The sequence below is a fragment of the Amia ocellicauda genome, chromosome 7, assembly GCF_036373705.1.
Source record: "Amia ocellicauda isolate fAmiCal2 chromosome 7, fAmiCal2.hap1, whole genome shotgun sequence".
In the NCBI taxonomy this organism is placed as follows: Eukaryota; Metazoa; Chordata; class Actinopteri; order Amiiformes; family Amiidae; genus Amia; species Amia ocellicauda.
Genome location: NC_089856.1, coordinates 37,798,030 through 37,817,610, shown reverse-complemented (window position 1 = coordinate 37,817,610; position 19,581 = coordinate 37,798,030). Strand labels below are relative to the sequence as shown.

The 19,581-nt window shown below is 36.3% G+C and overlaps 1 protein-coding gene across 1 annotated transcript; it reads right to left on the bottom strand.

Moving 5' to 3' along the window:
• Positions 1-3,647: 3,647 nt before the first annotated feature.
• On the bottom strand, positions 3,648-16,605 carry LOC136754131 (extracellular calcium-sensing receptor-like). Its single transcript, XM_066710462.1, has 6 exons — positions 16,403-16,605; positions 15,937-16,228; positions 5,678-6,481; positions 5,359-5,583; positions 5,091-5,214; positions 3,648-4,718 (listed from the first exon to the last, which is right to left on the bottom strand). Exons 1-6 carry the CDS (start codon positions 16,603-16,605, stop codon positions 3,805-3,807), a joined length of 2,562 nt encoding a protein of 853 aa, XP_066566559.1. The 3' UTR covers positions 3,648-3,804.
• Positions 16,606-19,581: the final 2,976 nt, after the last annotated feature.

Sequence of the window (19,581 nt, the reverse complement as noted above, 5' to 3'; positions counted from 1 at the left end):
GCTACCAGTGTGAAAGAGCGTGATTGTGATTGGATACTAGTACTGCCTTATGCAGGCAAGACCGCAGTGCACATGCTTAGCATTAAAAAAAAGGTAAAGCAGAATCAGGGAAACTGGGTGCCATTGCTAGACAAGTTACAATCCTCCACCTTCAGATTCATCCATAAATTACCGTTGGATTCCGGACACCCACTGATCCTCTGCCTACTTGGGGGTGCTGTGCGAACACGGCAGTGAAGGTTGGCACACATTAAATTTAAGGTGTTCTGAAATAATGCTGGTGCACTGGGTGAACGGTGTAGTAATTACACCCATTTTTATATGTGTTCCCCCCAATTTGGATGTAACTACCCTTAAATTAAAGATCAAAGTCTACACTTAAAGTACATCTTGATTGTTTCCACTGTGGTGGCATACAGAGCCAAAATGATGATAATTGTGTCATTGTCCAAATATTTATGGACCTAACTGTAAATCATTCCCATTTAATATAATTTTGACTAACATGAGTTGTGCACTAGACATTTTGAATCCGTTTGGCTTATAAAAAAAAGCTTTAATTCATTTATTTTATATTTTGATTATAAAGTTCTCTACTGTTTACTACTATTTGATATTTAAAATATGTGCACACTATCTTCTGTTTATTTTTGTATATGAAAATAATAATAATTATTAGTAGTAGTATACATTGGTACATTAAAACATGTTAAAATTGTCAAAAACGTTTACATGACTGTTTAAATTACAAAGCTATTTAGTAATATGTACTGCAATAAAATATATATAAAAAAAAGTTTTCCTAAAAACACTTTTACAGGTGTAGTAGGAAACTTTACTTGTATTCATTTCTTTATATTTTCTTCATATTGTTAATAGTTTCATGTTAATATTATTTTTTTCTATAAAGCAATCATTCGTTTGTAATCTTTTTTGGGGGCTACATTCATTATTAGTTTCTTGAAGTTGTATATATGTTTTGATCAGTCATTTTATACTGTACTGCACTTTTATAATGCTCTTAAATGTTGTAAGCCACCCTGGATAAGGACATCTGCTAAGAAATAATAATAATCATAATAATCATAATATATAGCCACTGTCTTAAGGTTATTCAATCAGCTACTGTCTGTGGGATATTTGATCAGCTAAAACATTAAAACGAATATGTGTTATGGGGCAACAGTATTTGGTTAAGGACTTACATCAAGCATCTTCTGCCTGAAGAATGACCAGCACTAATTAACACATCAAACACAATGACAACAATAACAAATGTAGGTCTGTGTTTATTATTATGCATGTGGTAAATCTATGTGCAGAATTGAAGTCATCTCTGATATATAAGACTGCAACCTGTTGTCTATCTGAAGATATAAAAAGTATCCAACTCCATAGTTTCCAAATCCATAGTTTTTTTCTAACTCCAGGTTACCTGTATTTGTATTTTATTTTTTGTAAAACAGGTGTTACAACTTAATCAGTGTATCATGAATATTTTCTAAAACCTCTACAATGGTCTGAAAAATTATACTGTAGGTACACTTGACTTTCAAATGTGTTGTTCTGGAACTTGGTACAGAATGTACAATAGTTGTTTATTTTGTTGTTTTCTGAAACTGACAGTACAGGAGTGGAACTTGATACAAAACTAGATTTCTAAAGTTCACCTTTCAATTAATGTCAAACAAGGTAAAACAAAATGTAAAATAATCAAAATGTTCTTTGTTGGAAAAAAAAAAGTTATTGTCAAGGCCATCCTTTATATTGTTGCACAAACACAACTGTGACATTTCTTTTGTGATGTCTATAAATATTGATTAAGGGTTTATAGCGTTTTGTTAATGTATTGTAGGTATGAAAAGTTGCACAATTTAAATTAGGTACTGCAAAACACTCCATAGCTGCTTTACACAGACTTTATAGAGGTCTGTTAAGAGCTTATACATAGTCATTCATGTAATGTAGATATGAAGAGTTGCACACTTTAGATAAGGGTACTGCAAAACACTATAGCTCATTTATATATATACTATAGATGTCTACTATTATTATTATTTTTTATTATTATTATTTTTATTTCTTGGCAGACGCCCTTATCCAGGGCGAAGATGCCCTTATCCACTAGTTTCTAGTCTACTAGATATACAAACATTCTATAACTGTCTTACTGAGACATTATAGATCTATTAGGACATATGTGTTTATTAGTACATTACTTTAATCACCAGCATTATTTCAGACCAACTTAAATTCAACATATTCCTGTGCCTACCTTCACTCCGTTTGCACAGCACCCCCCAGTAGACAGAGGATCATTGGGTGTCCTGAATCCAGCTTTAGTTTTTGGATGAATTTGAAGATCGAGGATGGTAACTGGTCAAGCAATACCACTCAGTTTCTTTTATTCTGTTTTGCCTTGTTTTTAATGTTAAGCATGTGTACTGCGGTCTTACCTACATAGGGCAGTACTACTATCCAGTCACAATCTTGTTCTTTGTATGGCACACTGGTAGCTAATTAAACTTACTTACTTACTTATGCCCTTCACCCCAGTGGGGGTATGGGATGCCAACTGCAGATCTCCAGAGTCCTCTGTCCTGGCCCATTCTCTCTAGCTGGTTCCAGGTGTTGCCCATTTTTTGTGGTGTCAGCCTGAAGGTCGTGTCACCAGGTGTTTCTTTTGTGCTTGCCTTAGGGGTTCCATCGCAGTGCTATCTAGTGATGTTGGTTGGCTGCTTGCGTAGTGTGTGCCCTATCCAGCCCCACCTTCTCCTTCTGATTTCTTCTTCTGCAGGGAATTGCTGATGCTGATGGTGTCTGGCCAGTGCATCTGGAGAATCCTTCTGAGGCAGCTGTTGATGAAGATCTGGACAATCCTGGTGGTTGTTTTGGTTGCCCTCCAGGTTTCAGCTCCATACAGTGGGACTGATTTCATGTTGGAGTTGAACAGTCAAATCTTTATTGCTAAAGACAGCTCTCTGGAGCTGCAGATGTTCTTGAGCTGTAAGAAGGCTGCTCTTAAAGCCATGCATATGTGAATGAATCTAATGGATCATTATTTCAGCGCTGGGTTAAAATAAAATGAACATTTCTGCAATGTTCAATTCAATTTATAGTACAAAAAAAAGTATATGATACATCAAAAATTGCTTGGGAAGGAAGGGGTTAATAAAGTGTTTATTGCTTACATTTACAGATTTAATTCTAACAGTTATAACTTGCTTGCAGAATCACATGAATTTGTTAATAAATAGACTCAATTATGAATGGATTTAGTAACATTGACAACAGCATTTATTAATTAAAAAAGTGATAGTTAAATCCTTAGTAAAGTGCTTTATAAACTAGAAATAATGGCATTCATAAAGTATCTATTCATGATTGTAACTTATTTGTTAATTCTTCATAAATTATGTCTACATGATCTGTTAAGGCTTCATAACACATTTATACGGAGACCATATCAAGTGTTACTGATGTTTTTAAAACATATTATGAAAATTGATCACAATTAATATTAAGACATGAAACTTTAGACAAAACTTGTTTCTGTTATATTTAATAATAAACATGGAAATAGAAGACAAGCTTTGGAAATGAGAAGTACACATACAGACATACAAAATATTTTTTTAAGCTTCATATTCCACAATAAAACATGTTTGCTATATCCCAAAATTATATGTATCTGCAGTTGTGTGTGTGCATGTGTGTCAGAGTGTATATATGTATATACAATTGTCAATCCTTGCTGGACAATTCTGAAGTGTGCAAAGCTGTACAAGAAGCTCTGTCCTAATTTTAAAGTGATTTTGAGGGCATTTTACCCATCAAATGTTTTTTGGTATTCTTTTCTGGTTTTAATAAAATAATGTAACATTTGGGGACAAAAATACATGACAGCAACCCAAAACTGGATGCCAAAATTGCAAATATTTCCACAGCTACAGTGAACTTCCCAGGAGAGCTGATATAAGCTGGGATAAAGGTGATCCAGACTGCACAGAATGTGAGCATGCTGAATGTGATGAATTTGGCTTCATTGAAGTTATCAGGCAGATTACGAGCCAGAAAAGCCAGCACAAAGCACATGACAGAGAGGAATCCAATATACCCTAACACAGCATAAAACCCCACTGCTGATCCTACATCACACTCTAGAATGATTCTGTCTTTGTAGTACTTTGTATTTTTGTGAGCAAAAGGAGGTGAAATTGTCAACCAAAGCACACAAATCAGGACTTGTATTAGTGTGAACGCTAGAACACTTAACCTCTGCTGTGTGGGCCCAAACCATTTCATAATATTATTGCCTGGCAGTGTAGCCCTGAAGGCCATTAACACCACTATTGTTTTCAACAGAACACAAGAGATGCACAGGACAAATGTGATGCCAAATGCTGTGTGGCGCAACATACAGGACCACTCAGAGGGCTGGCCAATGAAAGTAAGTGAGCAAAGGAAACACAGAGTTAATGAGAAGAGCAGGAGGAAACTGAGCTCAGAGTTATTGGCTCTGACTATTGGAGTATATCTGTACATGAAAAAAATAACTGCTGCTGTTATGGTCAGACAAGCTCCAAACACAGAACATGATACTAATACTCTTCCCATTATTTCATGAAAAGAAAGAAATTCAACAGTTTTTAAGAGACACTGAGTTTTTTGTTCATTTGATATATATGCTGAAGGGCACTTAGCACAATCCACTGAATCTGAAAGTAGAAAAAAATCAATTACTATATATCACTCACATTGTATAATATATATATATATATATATATATATATATATATATATATATATATATATATTATATTCTACAGTTCCTACATTCCAGATGCAGAAAGATGTGTATTACATTAATAGTAAATGTAAATTGGGAATAATAAGTTAAATGACAAGCAAGACTGAAGACTGAATTCGAAAGGAACATGTATAAAATGAATACCTTCATACAAACATATATAAATAAACAAGCCAGAGATAGAGGAGATCCGGCTCTTACACCAAATGTAATTACTGTATTTTTATTCTGCTTTTTTATTGTTTGTTTTAATTCATTACCTATGTCACTTATTGCTTACCTGTTGTATTACTGAATTCTCCCTCAGCACATGGAATGCAGTCAAAGCAGCAGATTGGCTTTCCTTTGACAATTGCCTTACGAGTCCCTGGAAGGCAGCTCTCACTGCAGACTGACTTTGGCACCTGAAACACAGAGCTATTAAGTTCATTACATCATAAAACAAGATATGCATTAAGACTACACCCTTCTAATTATTGTATTTTATATTTATGTCTGTTTTTTTATGAATACTTGTTTGCTTCTTTTTCAGACAGTATGAATATTACCTCATCCGTATCACCAGCCCACACTGTACGGACTTCATTCATTACAAATCTCTGTCCTTCTGGTAAGGAGGCATCAAATAGACCAATAACTTCAAATGTGATTCCCTCTTTCTTAAGCTGCCAGTTCACTAATGCATATCGTGCTGCTGGATCCCCATTTTCATCAAAATACACCTTCTCTCCATTCCAGGTTGTGAAGTTTACTTCCTTCAGGTAATGTAACACCTACAGGAAGAGCAAATATCAATCAGTCACAAATGTTTGCAAATCATCCTCTCTATTTATTTCAGAGTAATATAAAGATAAATATTGTATTTACCTGCCATGGTTCTGTCTTGTTTTTGTTTGCACATGTTTTATTTTGAAAAGGTCCTTGGCCGTTTTTGCATGTAAACAAATTATGTAATGAGTGGGCTACAGCATACACTGCTTTATACACATTGTTTAGTATTCCCATGTCTGCAACATCAGTATATTGGTTATTTATTTCTTTCAAAGTCTCCATCCCTGTACATCGATTACTATTTCCACCTATTAGGCTACAACTGAAGGTGCTTTCCCAAAACTCACTGAAGCCAGTGTTTCCAGGTGTGTTTGATGGACGGACATTTAGAAGGAATTCTTTCAGACCTGGTATTTCTACATTTGGAATTGCCAACCCAATGGCCCCACGTAGGACTTTGTAATTATCAGATGATGCCAGAAACCTGTCAATTATCCACCCTTCACTGCCCACCCACTGGAAACCTGTGACATTCTGGATCATTAGTTCTTTTACCAACAAATCCATTTCCACATATGTTGTAAAAGCAACAATTACCTTTGATGATGATTTTTTAACAATGTCTACAACTTTCAGGAATTTCTCTTTAGAATGACTTCTATAAATGGCCTCTGAATATTCAATACAAATTCCCTCCTGTTGGGCAGCTTGTACAAAGGTTGCCATCCCATTGTTGCCATAATCATCATCAGTCCTAATGGCCCCAACCCAGGTCCATCCAAAATGCTTGATAAGCTTTGCCAGTGCTCTGCTTTGGTAATAATCACTTGGGATTGTCCTGAAAAAGGTGGGGAACTCCTTCCTGTTACTGAGGCATGCACAGGTAGCAAAGTGACTGATCTGTGTGAGAGAAATGGAATGTAAACATTTACATATGTCTTTTAAAAATGTTACAATGTGCGCAAGAAACATAACATTGAAATTATTGTTTATTCTTCTTTTGAACATTTCTAAATTAGAATGTTTGATTACCTGTTAGTAGGGAGGTCGAATGTTCCCTAACAGACTTCATCACAGAGTGTAGAAGCTCTCTGTGAAGAGGTTACAAGCATTTACGTGCACTGTTTTGACATTACTATTAAGGAAGATTAAAGGAAACATCCAATCCAAATACTACATAGATTAGTTATACAAAACACATCACATACAGTAAACATAAAGTTGTGTGTCTAAACTAAAGGCTTTTTCTCTGCACAGCAGTGTGAAAAGACATTTTTTCCTATTGAGTGACAGAGCAGCACCTCTGAAGGCACAGCAGCATCGAGATTGTTGGTACCTCCCCTTCTCTAAAAGCTCAAGCCCAAATGGTGGTTTCATGCACACCTCTAATGAAGGTGTAATTTGATCGGTTACATCTTCACCAATAGCAGGTTAACAGGCGCTTTCTACCTGATATGAGGTGGCCATACACATCTACTTTCAATAGTTATACAGACCTAAGCCAAACTTTCTGGGCTCTGTAATTCACAAGGTTTGAAATACAACATACCGCCATTTCCCTTCTGCAGTGGCAGTCGCGTGAATCCCAGAATTCCGTTTACAAGGTCAATGACCGGCATCATTTATAATGGGGTTAACCACTTTTATTGTTCTGCTCTTTACTATAATTATATCATATTATGAATAATGTTGCTGTATGTTACCACAAGGAATGCATTTAGACATTTCTTATTTGTAATATAATTAATATTTTACAAAATACGTGCTTGGAAACGTTTGCGAAAATTTAATTATGAGGAAAGATCCTGTCTGCACACTGCATGCAAAAGACATTACAAATGACCATTACATTTATTTATTTAAAAAAAAAAAAACTACTCACGAAGCTCATTTTTCCAGTCTGTTAACGTGTAATCAAGTTTAAAATGATTTAAGTTATTTAATCAAAGGACTTTAAAACAACTCTGTGAGCTGTACTATCTAAGCACTGATGAAAAAATGAGCTGTGAAATGTCTGCATGTGTTTTTAAACACAAGACTTGGACTTCAAGACCTGATGTTTATTTAAATAAATAAAGGTAATTTCTCATGGCTCTGGACGGTTTTTTGTATGCAGTGTGTGGACAGGATTCTTCCTCTCATTATCAAATTACCTCCTCGCAGCTGCGGTACAATATCATGTTTTTTGCTTCCAATTTTGTATGAGATGGAAAAGAATTGCTGCGCTCAAGTTGTACTATTTTTGGAAATAAACTTTTTTTAAGGATAATCTTCATGTTAATGTATACATCAATAAACTCCATGCAGTGCACTTACACATACAAACTGCATGTTCTATGTTGCTCATTTAAGAAATCTTTCATAGATGTCCACTGCAGGACTCCTGCTGTTTAGACTTTAGCTCTTCAGGTTTAACCATAAACTGAACTGCATTTGGTTTGATAATCACAAAACATGTAATAACACCAAGGTCTTCGGCAAACCCCAGTTCGCTACATAATTGTGGCTGCTTTTGTCCCTTTTTAATTTCACTGATAATGTAGTTTATCTTTCAGTGATAGAGACACTCGATTAGCGCTCGCCATTAATACAGAAGTGCAAACGAGTTTGACTGTAGTGGGTTGGTTTACTTCAAAATGTATTATTTAAGTAAATGTTACAATGCCTACACTAAAACGAATAATTTATGCATCAGCAATTACAAATCGTGAATAATATCAGAGTCTGTACTCTAACATGTAAATAAGCCTATAATTCAAAATAAGAAAAGCTTCCATTTATTTTTGATCTGATGGGGGAGGGGGTTTCTAATGCATGCACTGTACATGTACATTAATCAAGCAGTACTAGTTTTTGCAGTACAGTACTTTTTTAATTTGGGGATGTTATGCAGGTACTGGTTATTACATACCTCGGTTATCACATACCAATTTTTTGATCCCAAGGTTGTATCAGAGATTCAGTGTACTTCCAGTTGTACTTGGCAGTTGGTTTGTTTCTCACTGCGAAGTTGTGAAATTCCTCTCAAGAAACTTATTAATTTCCGATTCGACCAGGTATGATGACATTCGCTTTGTTGGATATGGGGCATTTTAAGTTTGGTGATGGGGCGCTGGCTGCTATATTCTCAGATCATTCACATAAACAACAATAATAATACCCAACTATATCATGAATTAAATGTTTTATTTTAGATAATATGATATAAATTATATAAGCAATCACGTTTTTGTATTTTCATATGAAAAAAATAAAACAAGTGTTTTCCAAATTGGCACAGGGACACAGAAGCAGAAAACACACCTGATCAGGTTATAACTCTGTTCCTCCATTGCTTTTATGTGATTATAATCTAAATAGTTTGAATATACATAGTCTGATATTTTCTTACATGTGCTTCACATACAATGATTCCTGGTGTTTCTAAACCGCAGTATATAATTTTCGTATTATTACAAATCTTATATAGCACAGTAAAACAGTGAAGTGACGGGCGGCTCTGGCAGTGGAATGCAGGAGGATCAGTCTCTCATCTGCCTCTATATTCCAATCTGAACACTTGGAGTGGCTGCGCAGAGCTGCGTTTCACTGCCGTTTCTCGCCAAACGGTGCACTTGCACCATTTGACAATGTTTTGGTGTGTAGTTCTCACAAATTGATAAAAACGTATAAGCTATACCATCCAAACGTTAGACAAGGGTCTTGTATGATGATAAATGTGCTAGTTATTTATACATTTACTTTTATTAAGTTTTAAAACATATTTAATGACACTAGGGGCAGGATTAAATCAAAAATGTTGTCAAAGTGCGATCACGAAAAGTTGCGGAAGAGTCACAAGAGGGAATCTCGCAGCTCAGCTCCTTGCCGAATTAAATCTAAAATATAAGGAGCTACGAGGGGGAGGGGCCTGTTCTGAAGGCGTGGTTTCTGGGATGGGGGGGCAGCACGAGAGGCACCGCGAGCCAATCACAGTGTCTGAAATTGAAGCGAAACCGGAGCGGAAGAGCAGGACGGGCTGCGAGAAGCAGTGATGGGTCAAAGCACTTTATGTGCACAGCGATCTGGAGCTCCGTGCTGACAATGGACAGCATTATCTCCCCGCTGACACAAAACTACAAGCCTATACTTCTAGCAGTTACAAATATGAGTAGAAGAAAAATGTATAAAACAAAAACTGAAGCCACCATTGAAGAAAGCTGTGTAGTTTCATCTATTAGCAGGTGGATCAATGGTTAGGTGAATAACAGATCGCTGTAAATATTTTCGTCCACTTCCCAGCTAACACACAACGTTGCTACAACGTTGTGGCAGCATTGTGTGTTAGCCAGGTTATGTGCAGGGGTGTAAAGTAACGAAGTACAAATACTTCGTTCCTGTACTTAAGTACGTTTTTCGAGTATTTGTACTTTACATAAGTATTCATTATTTGCGTCTACTTTTACTTTTACTCCACTACATTTATGAACAAAATAATGTACTTTTTACTCCACTACATTTCCCACAGACGACTCCGTTACTGTTACTCACTTCCGGTAGGTTATTAATATGAATATTAAACCGGCTATATGCGTCAATCTGCAATTACATAGCACCATGCATTCGTCAGTCACACACATTTTACCATTTGTGAAAAAAACTTATTTGGATTGTCCTTCACACATTTAGGTTTGCTTTCAAAGTAGTATGCCCACAACATGCAGCTGCATGAAAAAAAAATATATAACGTTAATAACGGATATGCAAAATGAACAGTTTAGCAGCGATTACAAATGCGTGGAAAAACTGCGGTGTGTCAGTGAGTTTGATGAGTTATGAGAGAAACCGAAGGACACGGACACCCACTCAAGCACACGGCACAGAGAAGTGAGTATTGATCTGACAGCGCATGCGTACCTGCATCCGAGCTGCAGTGCACCGTTAAGTCGTGTAGGGCAGTGTACACTATTGTTAGCTTTTGCGATTGGAAATGCATTGTATTGGCATGGGGAAATGTTATTTGGTAATTAGCAGCTGTTTTATGTTACATTAGATCGATGGGTATTGTGCATGTAGCTGTGTAGCGTTGTCATAACGTATTTTTTCGACTCAGTTATGAATTGTCCATGTTAAAGCGGTGCAGTAACCTGTATTCTTAGGCAGGTATAGCTCTCAAGTCTCATGCATTGCCCCAAACATGTTTGTGCCGAAATCATGTCTATGGTGATGTTTACACTTTATATAAAACAAAAGTTTTTAAAATGGCATGGGCTGATTTTGTAGCCACACTCTCATTTATTTGGTATTTATAGCCCAGATGAAGACACAGTAGTGTCGAAAGGCGTTATTCAATACAATGAAAATGTCTAAATACCTAATAAGTGAGTGTGAGGCTACACAATCAATTGCTAATTATATATTGTTGCCTTATTTGGGCCAGCACCTCATGTGAGTGAAGACGCCGAAGTGCACGGATGCTATTAAGTTATATTCATTTTTTTCCAGAGCTGTATGTGTGTGTGTGTGTGTGTGTGTGTGTGTGTGTGTGTGTATGTATATATATATATATATATATATATATATATATATATATATATATATATATATATATATATACACACATACAGCTCTGGAAAAAATTAAGAGACCACTTAACATTGATTTCTGAACTTGGAGTGGTCTCAATTGTTTACAGAGCTATTAATATTGAATACAAATGAAAGTAATGTCCAGATAGGTGCCTAAATAACATTTTTTTTTTTTGTTGTACGTGGTTTTCTTCAAGATAAAATCGAGGAACCATGAACATAAAATACCTTGATAATTCATAGAAAATTAAATGTTGGCTTAAAACATTAAATTAATCTCTTGCGTGTCCTCTTCATAAGGCTAACACACAAACACGTGCACATTCACTTTATTACTAAAATCACAATTTACTTTAACTTTTGGTACTTGAGTACTCTTGAAAGTAGCTACTTTTTTTACTTTTACTCAATTACTGTATGAATGGAAGACTTTTTACTTTTACTGGAGAATATGTTTACTTTTACTCAAGTATGACTTCCGACTACTTTTTACACCTCTGGTCATGTGTAGTGGTGCAGATTAAAAACACCGGCTGTGACGCACACACAGTGGTTACATTTATGATTGGAAGAAACTAGCAACTAAAAATGAAGCTGAAGACGCTGTATAGGAAAGTTGAAGAAAGTGTTTTGTGATAATTATATGTTTTATATTGATATTAGCATTAGAAATGGCTTGTATACAGACTGAGCAAATTAGCTATATCTAGCCTAGCAAAACCAACAAAGTGGTTGTTAAAGATACATCCTATTGAAATTATTCTCTATGCTTCTTCTTCTGTTTTTGTATGATAAGAGAAATGGGTTTCTCCGAATGTATCGCATATGGGTTTTCCCGAATGTATCCACCCTTGGGTTTGTCTGTGTGTGGATTTCCTGTTTCTCCTCTCAAAGCTCAATATGTTACCTCGTTGTTAAGAAAACCACAAGATCGTACCGTTTGTATGCCTTAACATGACCAGACATCTGCTTCTATGATGACCTCCTCCCTTGGGAAAGGCAGCCTACAAACTTTCCAGAGCCTGCATCTTTTGAAGCTTCTGATTGGATGAACGGCCACAAGATTCTACGTCATTTTTCCTATAAAGCTTCACTCATGTTTGTAAACATTAAGTTCTCACTGAAGGAATTTCCTGACGTGGAGCTTCCTAGCCGGCTTCATTAAAGTTCTATTTGCTTTATCTCAACGACTTTTCCAGTTATTTCAGAGACGGGTTCTACAGCCGCTATGTAGGAGTTTCTATGTGAATGCAAGTCTGCTGCTGTCCTGAATTCATCAATAACATCAACAGACCTTAGTGTGAGTCCTTACAGGTCCGCTGCCCATAAAGACTTTCTTCTGTCATAGTGGAGCGTAAACATGTTTTAAGTAGTTTTAGCTCATTGAACATAACTTGTAATACGAGCACAATACAAGTGACATAACCTGTTAAGCCGCCCACATCAACATACAGTATGTGCCTGATTGGCCTATCGGAGCTCTGAGTGTCTAAGCTGCGGGTTCGAGTCCCGCACGGGGAGCTGCGTCTACGCTTATTGTTTTAAAATTGCTATGGCAATGTGCCTCCCCCTAAACACGCCACTGCTGGACACGGTGGTGTGATATAAACGCCTATTACAATTTGTATTATCATCACTTGAAAATGAACAGTGATGTGTACATCAGTACAAAGTACATAATTTTAATATCACTCGATGCCATCTACTGTAAAAAGCAATACGTACAAACTCAAGGTGCAGCACTGACAGTAGACCCTGCAGTACAGTACACCTGCGGACTCGCCATATCTCTCCAAAGAATGTGTGCACTGTCGCCACACTGACAAAATATGTAATGAAGAAACCAGTGTTCAATGTTTACACATACATGTTAAATATATCAGTTCCACTTCGTATAATGTGCCTGGGATAAATGCAAAATGCTGACCACCCCCTAGAAGATGATCTGTTCAGATTATTTTCTAAGATTATACTTTATTAAACCTCATACACTGGATGTGTACTGGCTTGCAAGTTACGCAAACATATATGCCTGTACATATTCCATAAACATCATCCAGATGTCTCCATGCTTTACCTATTAATGTAAATATGAATAATTGCAATTATACTGTATGTTTACGCTACAGCCGCTTTGACAGCAGTGATGCAGTGTTCGTCTCTTGAAAGTTGTGTTCAGTCCATATGGAGAAAGATGCATGAATTATTGAAAACCTGATATGTCCGAACTTCGATTACAAAATTCTTACATTAGAGACACATTAGATACACATTCAATCTGCGGTGAGTGCGTTACTGTGCGGGCTTCTACGGTACACATACAGAAAGGATACTTACACAGATTTCTAGGCGGTATCTGGGTGTGAGTGACAGTGAATGCTGTCATTTGTAAACTGTTGGCTGGTATATTTTAACAACAATATGTATGGTAACCTAATATAAACAGATACTGGACAGCATTACCTTTGCCCTTCTGTTGGATATACCCGTTTGGAATAAGCTGTTTCTCACTGGTGAGTAGGGATGGGGATCGTTAATTTTTATTGATATTGATACCATTGTCGAGGTTGCTTAACGATCCGAGTCTTTATCGATACCACTATCGATACTTTTCTATTATTCGGTGGAAAGACGACACAACGATACATTCTTAACAGAACTGTTATTGCTATTGCAAAAAAGTTGAGTCTTTCATTTCTGATTTAAACATAGCTTATAATTGAGAACAATAAAATAATATATCAGCATGAAAATGTCCAACACGTTTTTTCCAACAACAAATAAAATAAATAATATACATAAATAAAATAAATATTACAAAACAAAAAGAAAAACGAATCGACAGCACTTCTTGACAGCTCTTCACAAACTCTGCTCGTAAATCATTTTCCGGTTCGCGCACGTATCTACTTTTAGGGGCATATGCGAGTGAAATAGTTGCACTGTAGAGCCCTGAACTGGCTTATTATTGTCAACGATGGAGACTTACTACGAATTTGGGTTGCGCTTGCCATGCATACTTTGGGTGGAGGAGGATGGCTGTCCTGCACCGGCAGTGGAGTTGGCACCGTTGCGACTCGAAGACAGTCGAAGTTTCTGCATTTTCCTCTTAACTGATGCACAACGTCGAGGTGCTTAATCATTGCTGTAGTGGCCCTCCCTTGCAAGAAATTACCTGCGAACATAAATTACATGTCGCTTCCTCATCTCTGGCTTTATTAAAATGTAGCCAAGCCTTTGACGGCTTAGTACGTTCAGCCATCCTAGCAAGCAACGAAATGAGAAATTAAAGGAATTAGGGCGTGATGCAATTAAATTCTTCTTTGTTTAGTTTAAAGGCGGTTGGCAGGCAATTCAATTGAATTTAGTAATTTTATTAGACAATCGATGTATGTTTGTGCACCATATAATACATTATATTATCCACCAGTCTCGATAGCAGTATCGATAAGCTCGGACCTTATTGATCTTCGGGTTTTGAGAAATTTGGAACCGGGTCCATAATAGAACCGGGTCTCGATTCCCATCCCTACTGGTGAGTGCATTTTCTCATTTTAAAATTGAAAGGAACACAGCCCACCTTTCTGTTCCATGTAAAACCATGCCAAATGTATCATGCATATATGATACAGGCTGAATATACATAATGTTGTAATGAGTACGAGTGAAGATTAATATTTACTTGATAGTAGTCACTACTCCCATGAAAGATGTGTTAAGAAGGGAACCATTTTTAACACATCAACTAGTTTTCAGAAGCAAAGCAACAGCAGAATAAACAGAACGAGTGAATTAAACAAATAAGTCATGAAGAAATACGTAAAACACATACACTGACACATTGCTGAACAAAATATAATATAAAATGACATCCAATAACAACATATTTTATCTCTGTGCAAGAACAATAGGCAACATTTCATTTGTGTGGATGTTGGGCGCAACATGTAATTTGTTACCCACACTGTACACCTGTATTGCAGTTACTGTAGCAATAATCAGTTATTTACACTGAACACACATTGACGCAGAGTCTGTAAATAAACTTGGAGCAGCGCCTGCGCAAACCTCTGCCGGACGGGCTTTTTTTCGACTGTGTCTTAACCGCGAGAGGCTTTAGACAACTCCGCAGTGTCTAAAACTAGAGCAGCTGCCAGAGCATTTTCTGGTTGTTTTCTTGCAGATATTTTATTGATTTAATACAGCGAAAATGTAACCACTCCCACAATATTGTTGGGCGGGATTAGCTACAACTTTAACCAGACGCAAATAGCAAACTACATGGGATTAAAAATTAGAAGAGAGTAGCATCTAACTAAACATGGGAGCGCGACTGAGTACAGTGGTGTAGTTTTGTAGTAGCGGCTGTGAAAGCTGTGTTTTATTCTCTCGGGTTGTGCAAGAAAGGAGCTGCGAGAAGGTGGTTTTGCGGTACAAATTGGGTCAGATTTAATACCGCAATTATTTTTTTAAAATCGATCGACCACCCTACTATTAGTAAGTTAAAGCAAGTTATAGCCTTGCTTCTGTGTTAAAACTTTTTGTCATTAATTATTTGTTTTAAATCAAATAGAAAATATTACTAGACATTACCTTCATTCATTCATTCACATTCAACACAATTTGATCGAAATAATGATCAGCATACATATTTTATATTTATTTACAATCGGTTTTGTTGATTGATTTGAATCATATAGATACATAGGTAAACGGACACATAAATACAAAATATAGACACATAGATCATGTTGTTCCTCTTTAGCCCCTTCATTAAAGTTTTCTCACCAAAGGTATCCCAAAGGGTCCAACTGTCGTTGCAATTCCTATTGAAAGTGTGGAACTAGTATCTCCTATGATTGCATGCACAGTTGTTGGTTTGGTGCAGGACTCACTTGTGTGGTTCTTTTGCTCCATATTCATTAAAGCCATTGATGATTTTATAGACAAACTTACAGTGCGACAGGAATCATATATTTTATAGCCCAAGTAAATATCTGGAAGAATATCTGACCTGTTATTTATTTCTTCAATGGCAAAGATCATTGTTTGAAAATACTGTAATTGTGCAGGACGTAAACTGTGGGCAAAATGCATAGATTAATTTCACAAAATATGAATTACTGACATTAAGATTATTAAAATATTTGTTATACTATTGTAACAACTTCTGGTGCATCAAGTATATGTACTGCTACATGTGCCTAATTAAGTATAAACAAATATTTTGTTTTATATTTAAAAAATCACTTACCCTTCACATTTTATTTTCCCTGGGTTGGCTTTAAATTCTGGATTCACAAGGATAGGGTTAACATGAAATGAAAAAACACCTCCTATAGTGATGTCGCCTTCTTTTGAAAACTGAGGCAGGTCTTGTGTTCCATAGGGCTGACAAACTGGCTTTCCAGCCCTTGTGAAAAAAGCAATTAGTAATATTTTTGCAAGCAGCAACATTGATAACGGTTTCTTTTTCCCACCTAGAGCCAACATTCTTTTGTTCAAAGTGTTTTTATAGTGCAATGCAAATCTCATATGCTCAAATTAAATGAAGCACCAAAGCATGAATTCTCAGTGGCGACCTCAGTGCTTTAATCTCCTTGAGCAATAAAACATGATAAATTAATATTCATAGCTGATTAATTTCTCACTGAAACTTGTTAGCTTTATGCGTCCTGACGTTTCAAAGGAATTTAATTGCATTACACAGTGTATTGCAAAACAGTTATGCTTAAGATTCAAAAAATCTAAGTTTGCATCCATCTAAGGCCCTAAATTGTCCAAGCTGTGGCCAAACAGAAAATTTCAAATCTCCCCAATATAGAATATGTGTCCAGCAGAGCAACACATCTCTCACAGCTGACCAGTCCTTTTAGTCAAAGTCTAAGATGACACATACAAAATTGACTTGTCATTGTGTCTGTACTCGATGGCCAGAAACACATTTTCCATAATTCCATATTAGTGGAAGTGTACAGGATTAGATAGGAAAAAAAATAGTTAACTGTCTTTAAACTCTGGTATTTTTCAATAAACTTACTATATTTTAATCTCTCCTTAACCCTTTGGAACATATGGCTGTACCATTAGGGCAGCTACTGTCTGGACTCAAATGGGTACCGCCGTACTTGTACGTCCTGTACTTTGAAAGTTAATTGGGAAGTCTGTACAGATCCAGGGGAAGCTATACAGTTAAAGGGGAACTCCATGAAAAATCCCTATTTTCTCAGATTATTTTATAAGTAGAAACATATTCTTTTTCATGTCCAGCTCATTCTATGTACCAGAAATCAGAGATCGAAAAATATGCCGTGATGTCACTGGGGTGCTAACTCTGGAGTTGCTATGCTGGAAGTCAATGGGGGGGGAATCAGAAAAGTCACAAATATAATTTAAAAATAAAATTGTATGCAGGTTCGATTGCCCCATCATCCTATTTTTCCGAAAGATCCAATGCTTTGTAGTAATTTGGTTGTAGATTTTTTTTTCAACACCCGGAACTGTTGCTATTATTTTACATGATTATTTTATTCCAGGCACTGCCGCGTAGGCTACAGTGGAGTGCAAACTGCACACGTGTGTTCTCCAAAGAACGTGCTCGCACTGTGCTGTAGCCTACACAGCAGTCCCACAAATAAAATAATCATGTAAAATAATAGCGACAGTTCTGGGTGGGGAATTTATTTTATTTTATGTAGCACACCTCATCAGTCTGACTGCCCAACCACTTCCTCTCCTCAAGCAGACAACCCATACGCCTGCTACGTTCTCCCCTTGGCGGCTTTCTCCTCCCATCACTGCCTATCTGTCCTTTTTTTCTGCTCTGCTCTTCCTATCCACCAGACTTCTTGCACTGCCTCTCAAGGTGAATATTGTCAGTAATAAAACAAATCTGTTCACTTTATCCTGTTGTGTCTGTGTGTTGGGTATGCGAACTGATAAACCTGTCTGGGGAAACCGTGTATTTAGAGGGTGGCTGAGATCCCCCCTCCTCATTATATTTACTGGGGATGGTGTAGTTGTCCCATTAGTGCACCATTAGTGCACCAGTGCCAAATCCACCTATGGTCCCAGTGACATATCATAATGTGACTACTGCAAATTTGGAAAGTAAATAGATTATAGGGCTGTCCTGAAGGGTACATTTTTACCTTAGAAGGCTAGGAACACGTTACTGAATGATGATTCGAAGCTTCGTTGGTACTAATTTGCATAATTTATCAATGACGTCACACTAGCTACTTGTGTATAGATTTGAACGAAAATTTTACTTTTCTGTTTTTAACAAAATGTAACATCCCCCTGTAGTTTAAAATAAGTTATTATGTTTTTTTTTTTTTTTTTACCATTACATGGTTTATATTGATTTTGCTTGCATGAAACATGTTAACCTTCAAGTAAAAGCACCTTACTCATAATAAACTATATGCACGGTGACGTATGTATGTTAACTTTATATTTTATTCAATTAGGGAAAATTTCGGAAATAGCAAATCATTGTAAAAGCCTTGATGAATATATCCCGGTACTCGGTGTATTTTTAAATGTTACAACTACTGAAAATAGTAATACTAAAGACAGTGGAACACAGTAACCTATAATAAAAGGACTCCCTTCTACAGTTCAGAGTTTGTGTCAACATTATATACCAATTATACCAATTATACCAATAATAATAATAATAATAATAATAATAATAATAATAATAATAATAATAATAATAATAATAATAGTTATGGCTCAATTAGAGTTAGAATGCAGCTGTGTACAAAATATGGGATCATCTCCAGTCTGCTGCTTTCAGTTCAATGCAATTGACGCATTAAACCTAATAAATAACGCATAATAATTTAAATTTACGTTGGTTAAATGATTCCGGAAAATGCTTTTTCCTCCATTATATTTTCAGTTGCAATTTTACATTACGCTTTTGGGGGGTCTTCTGTGCATTAAACCAAAAAATAAAAAAAGCAAAACTTTGTCGAAACACTTGTTTTGTTTTACATATCCATTCTACTGCAAAACACGTTGCTGTAAAGATCGTGGCTAAAGAAACAACGAAGCAGAATAATGCAGTGGCGCCACAGGCGTGCTAGCCTACAGAAGCATCATGGTGCCAAACTAGAAAAAAAAACAAAAAAACATAAATCTCCTATGTAGTATTTTTTTCTCCTGCGTAGGACTTTTATTGGGTATTTGTGCAGTTCACGTTGAGGTACATTTATTATTATTACCTGATTTCTTAGCAGACACCCATGCCATGTATTCGTTAATGAGAGACTGGTAAGTATTTTTAATGTGTTACACAACTACAATAGATGCAAGTCATCATTGATAAAAGCCATCCCGATACATCTGAGGACGTAACAAGTACTAATAATATGTATATGGCACATTATGAACGCTGCAGATCACAAGAGTTAGGAATGTGGA

What these genes read in the sequence shown, in the direction of transcription:
- LOC136754131 (XM_066710462.1), bottom strand. Translation starts at nt 16,605, where the DNA reads ATGTTGCTGCTTGCAAAAATATTACTAATTGCTTTTTTCACAAGGGCT. An exon ending in GGGAAAATAAAATGTGAAGG is followed by an intron (nt 16,229 to 16,402) that starts GTAAGTGATTTT and finishes TTTTGCCCACAG; the next exon opens with TTTACGTCCTGCACAATTAC. An exon ending in ACAAGACAGAACCATGGCAG is followed by an intron (nt 5,584 to 5,677) that starts GTAAATACAATA and finishes CTCTTCCTGTAG; the next exon opens with GTGTTACATTACCTGAAGGA.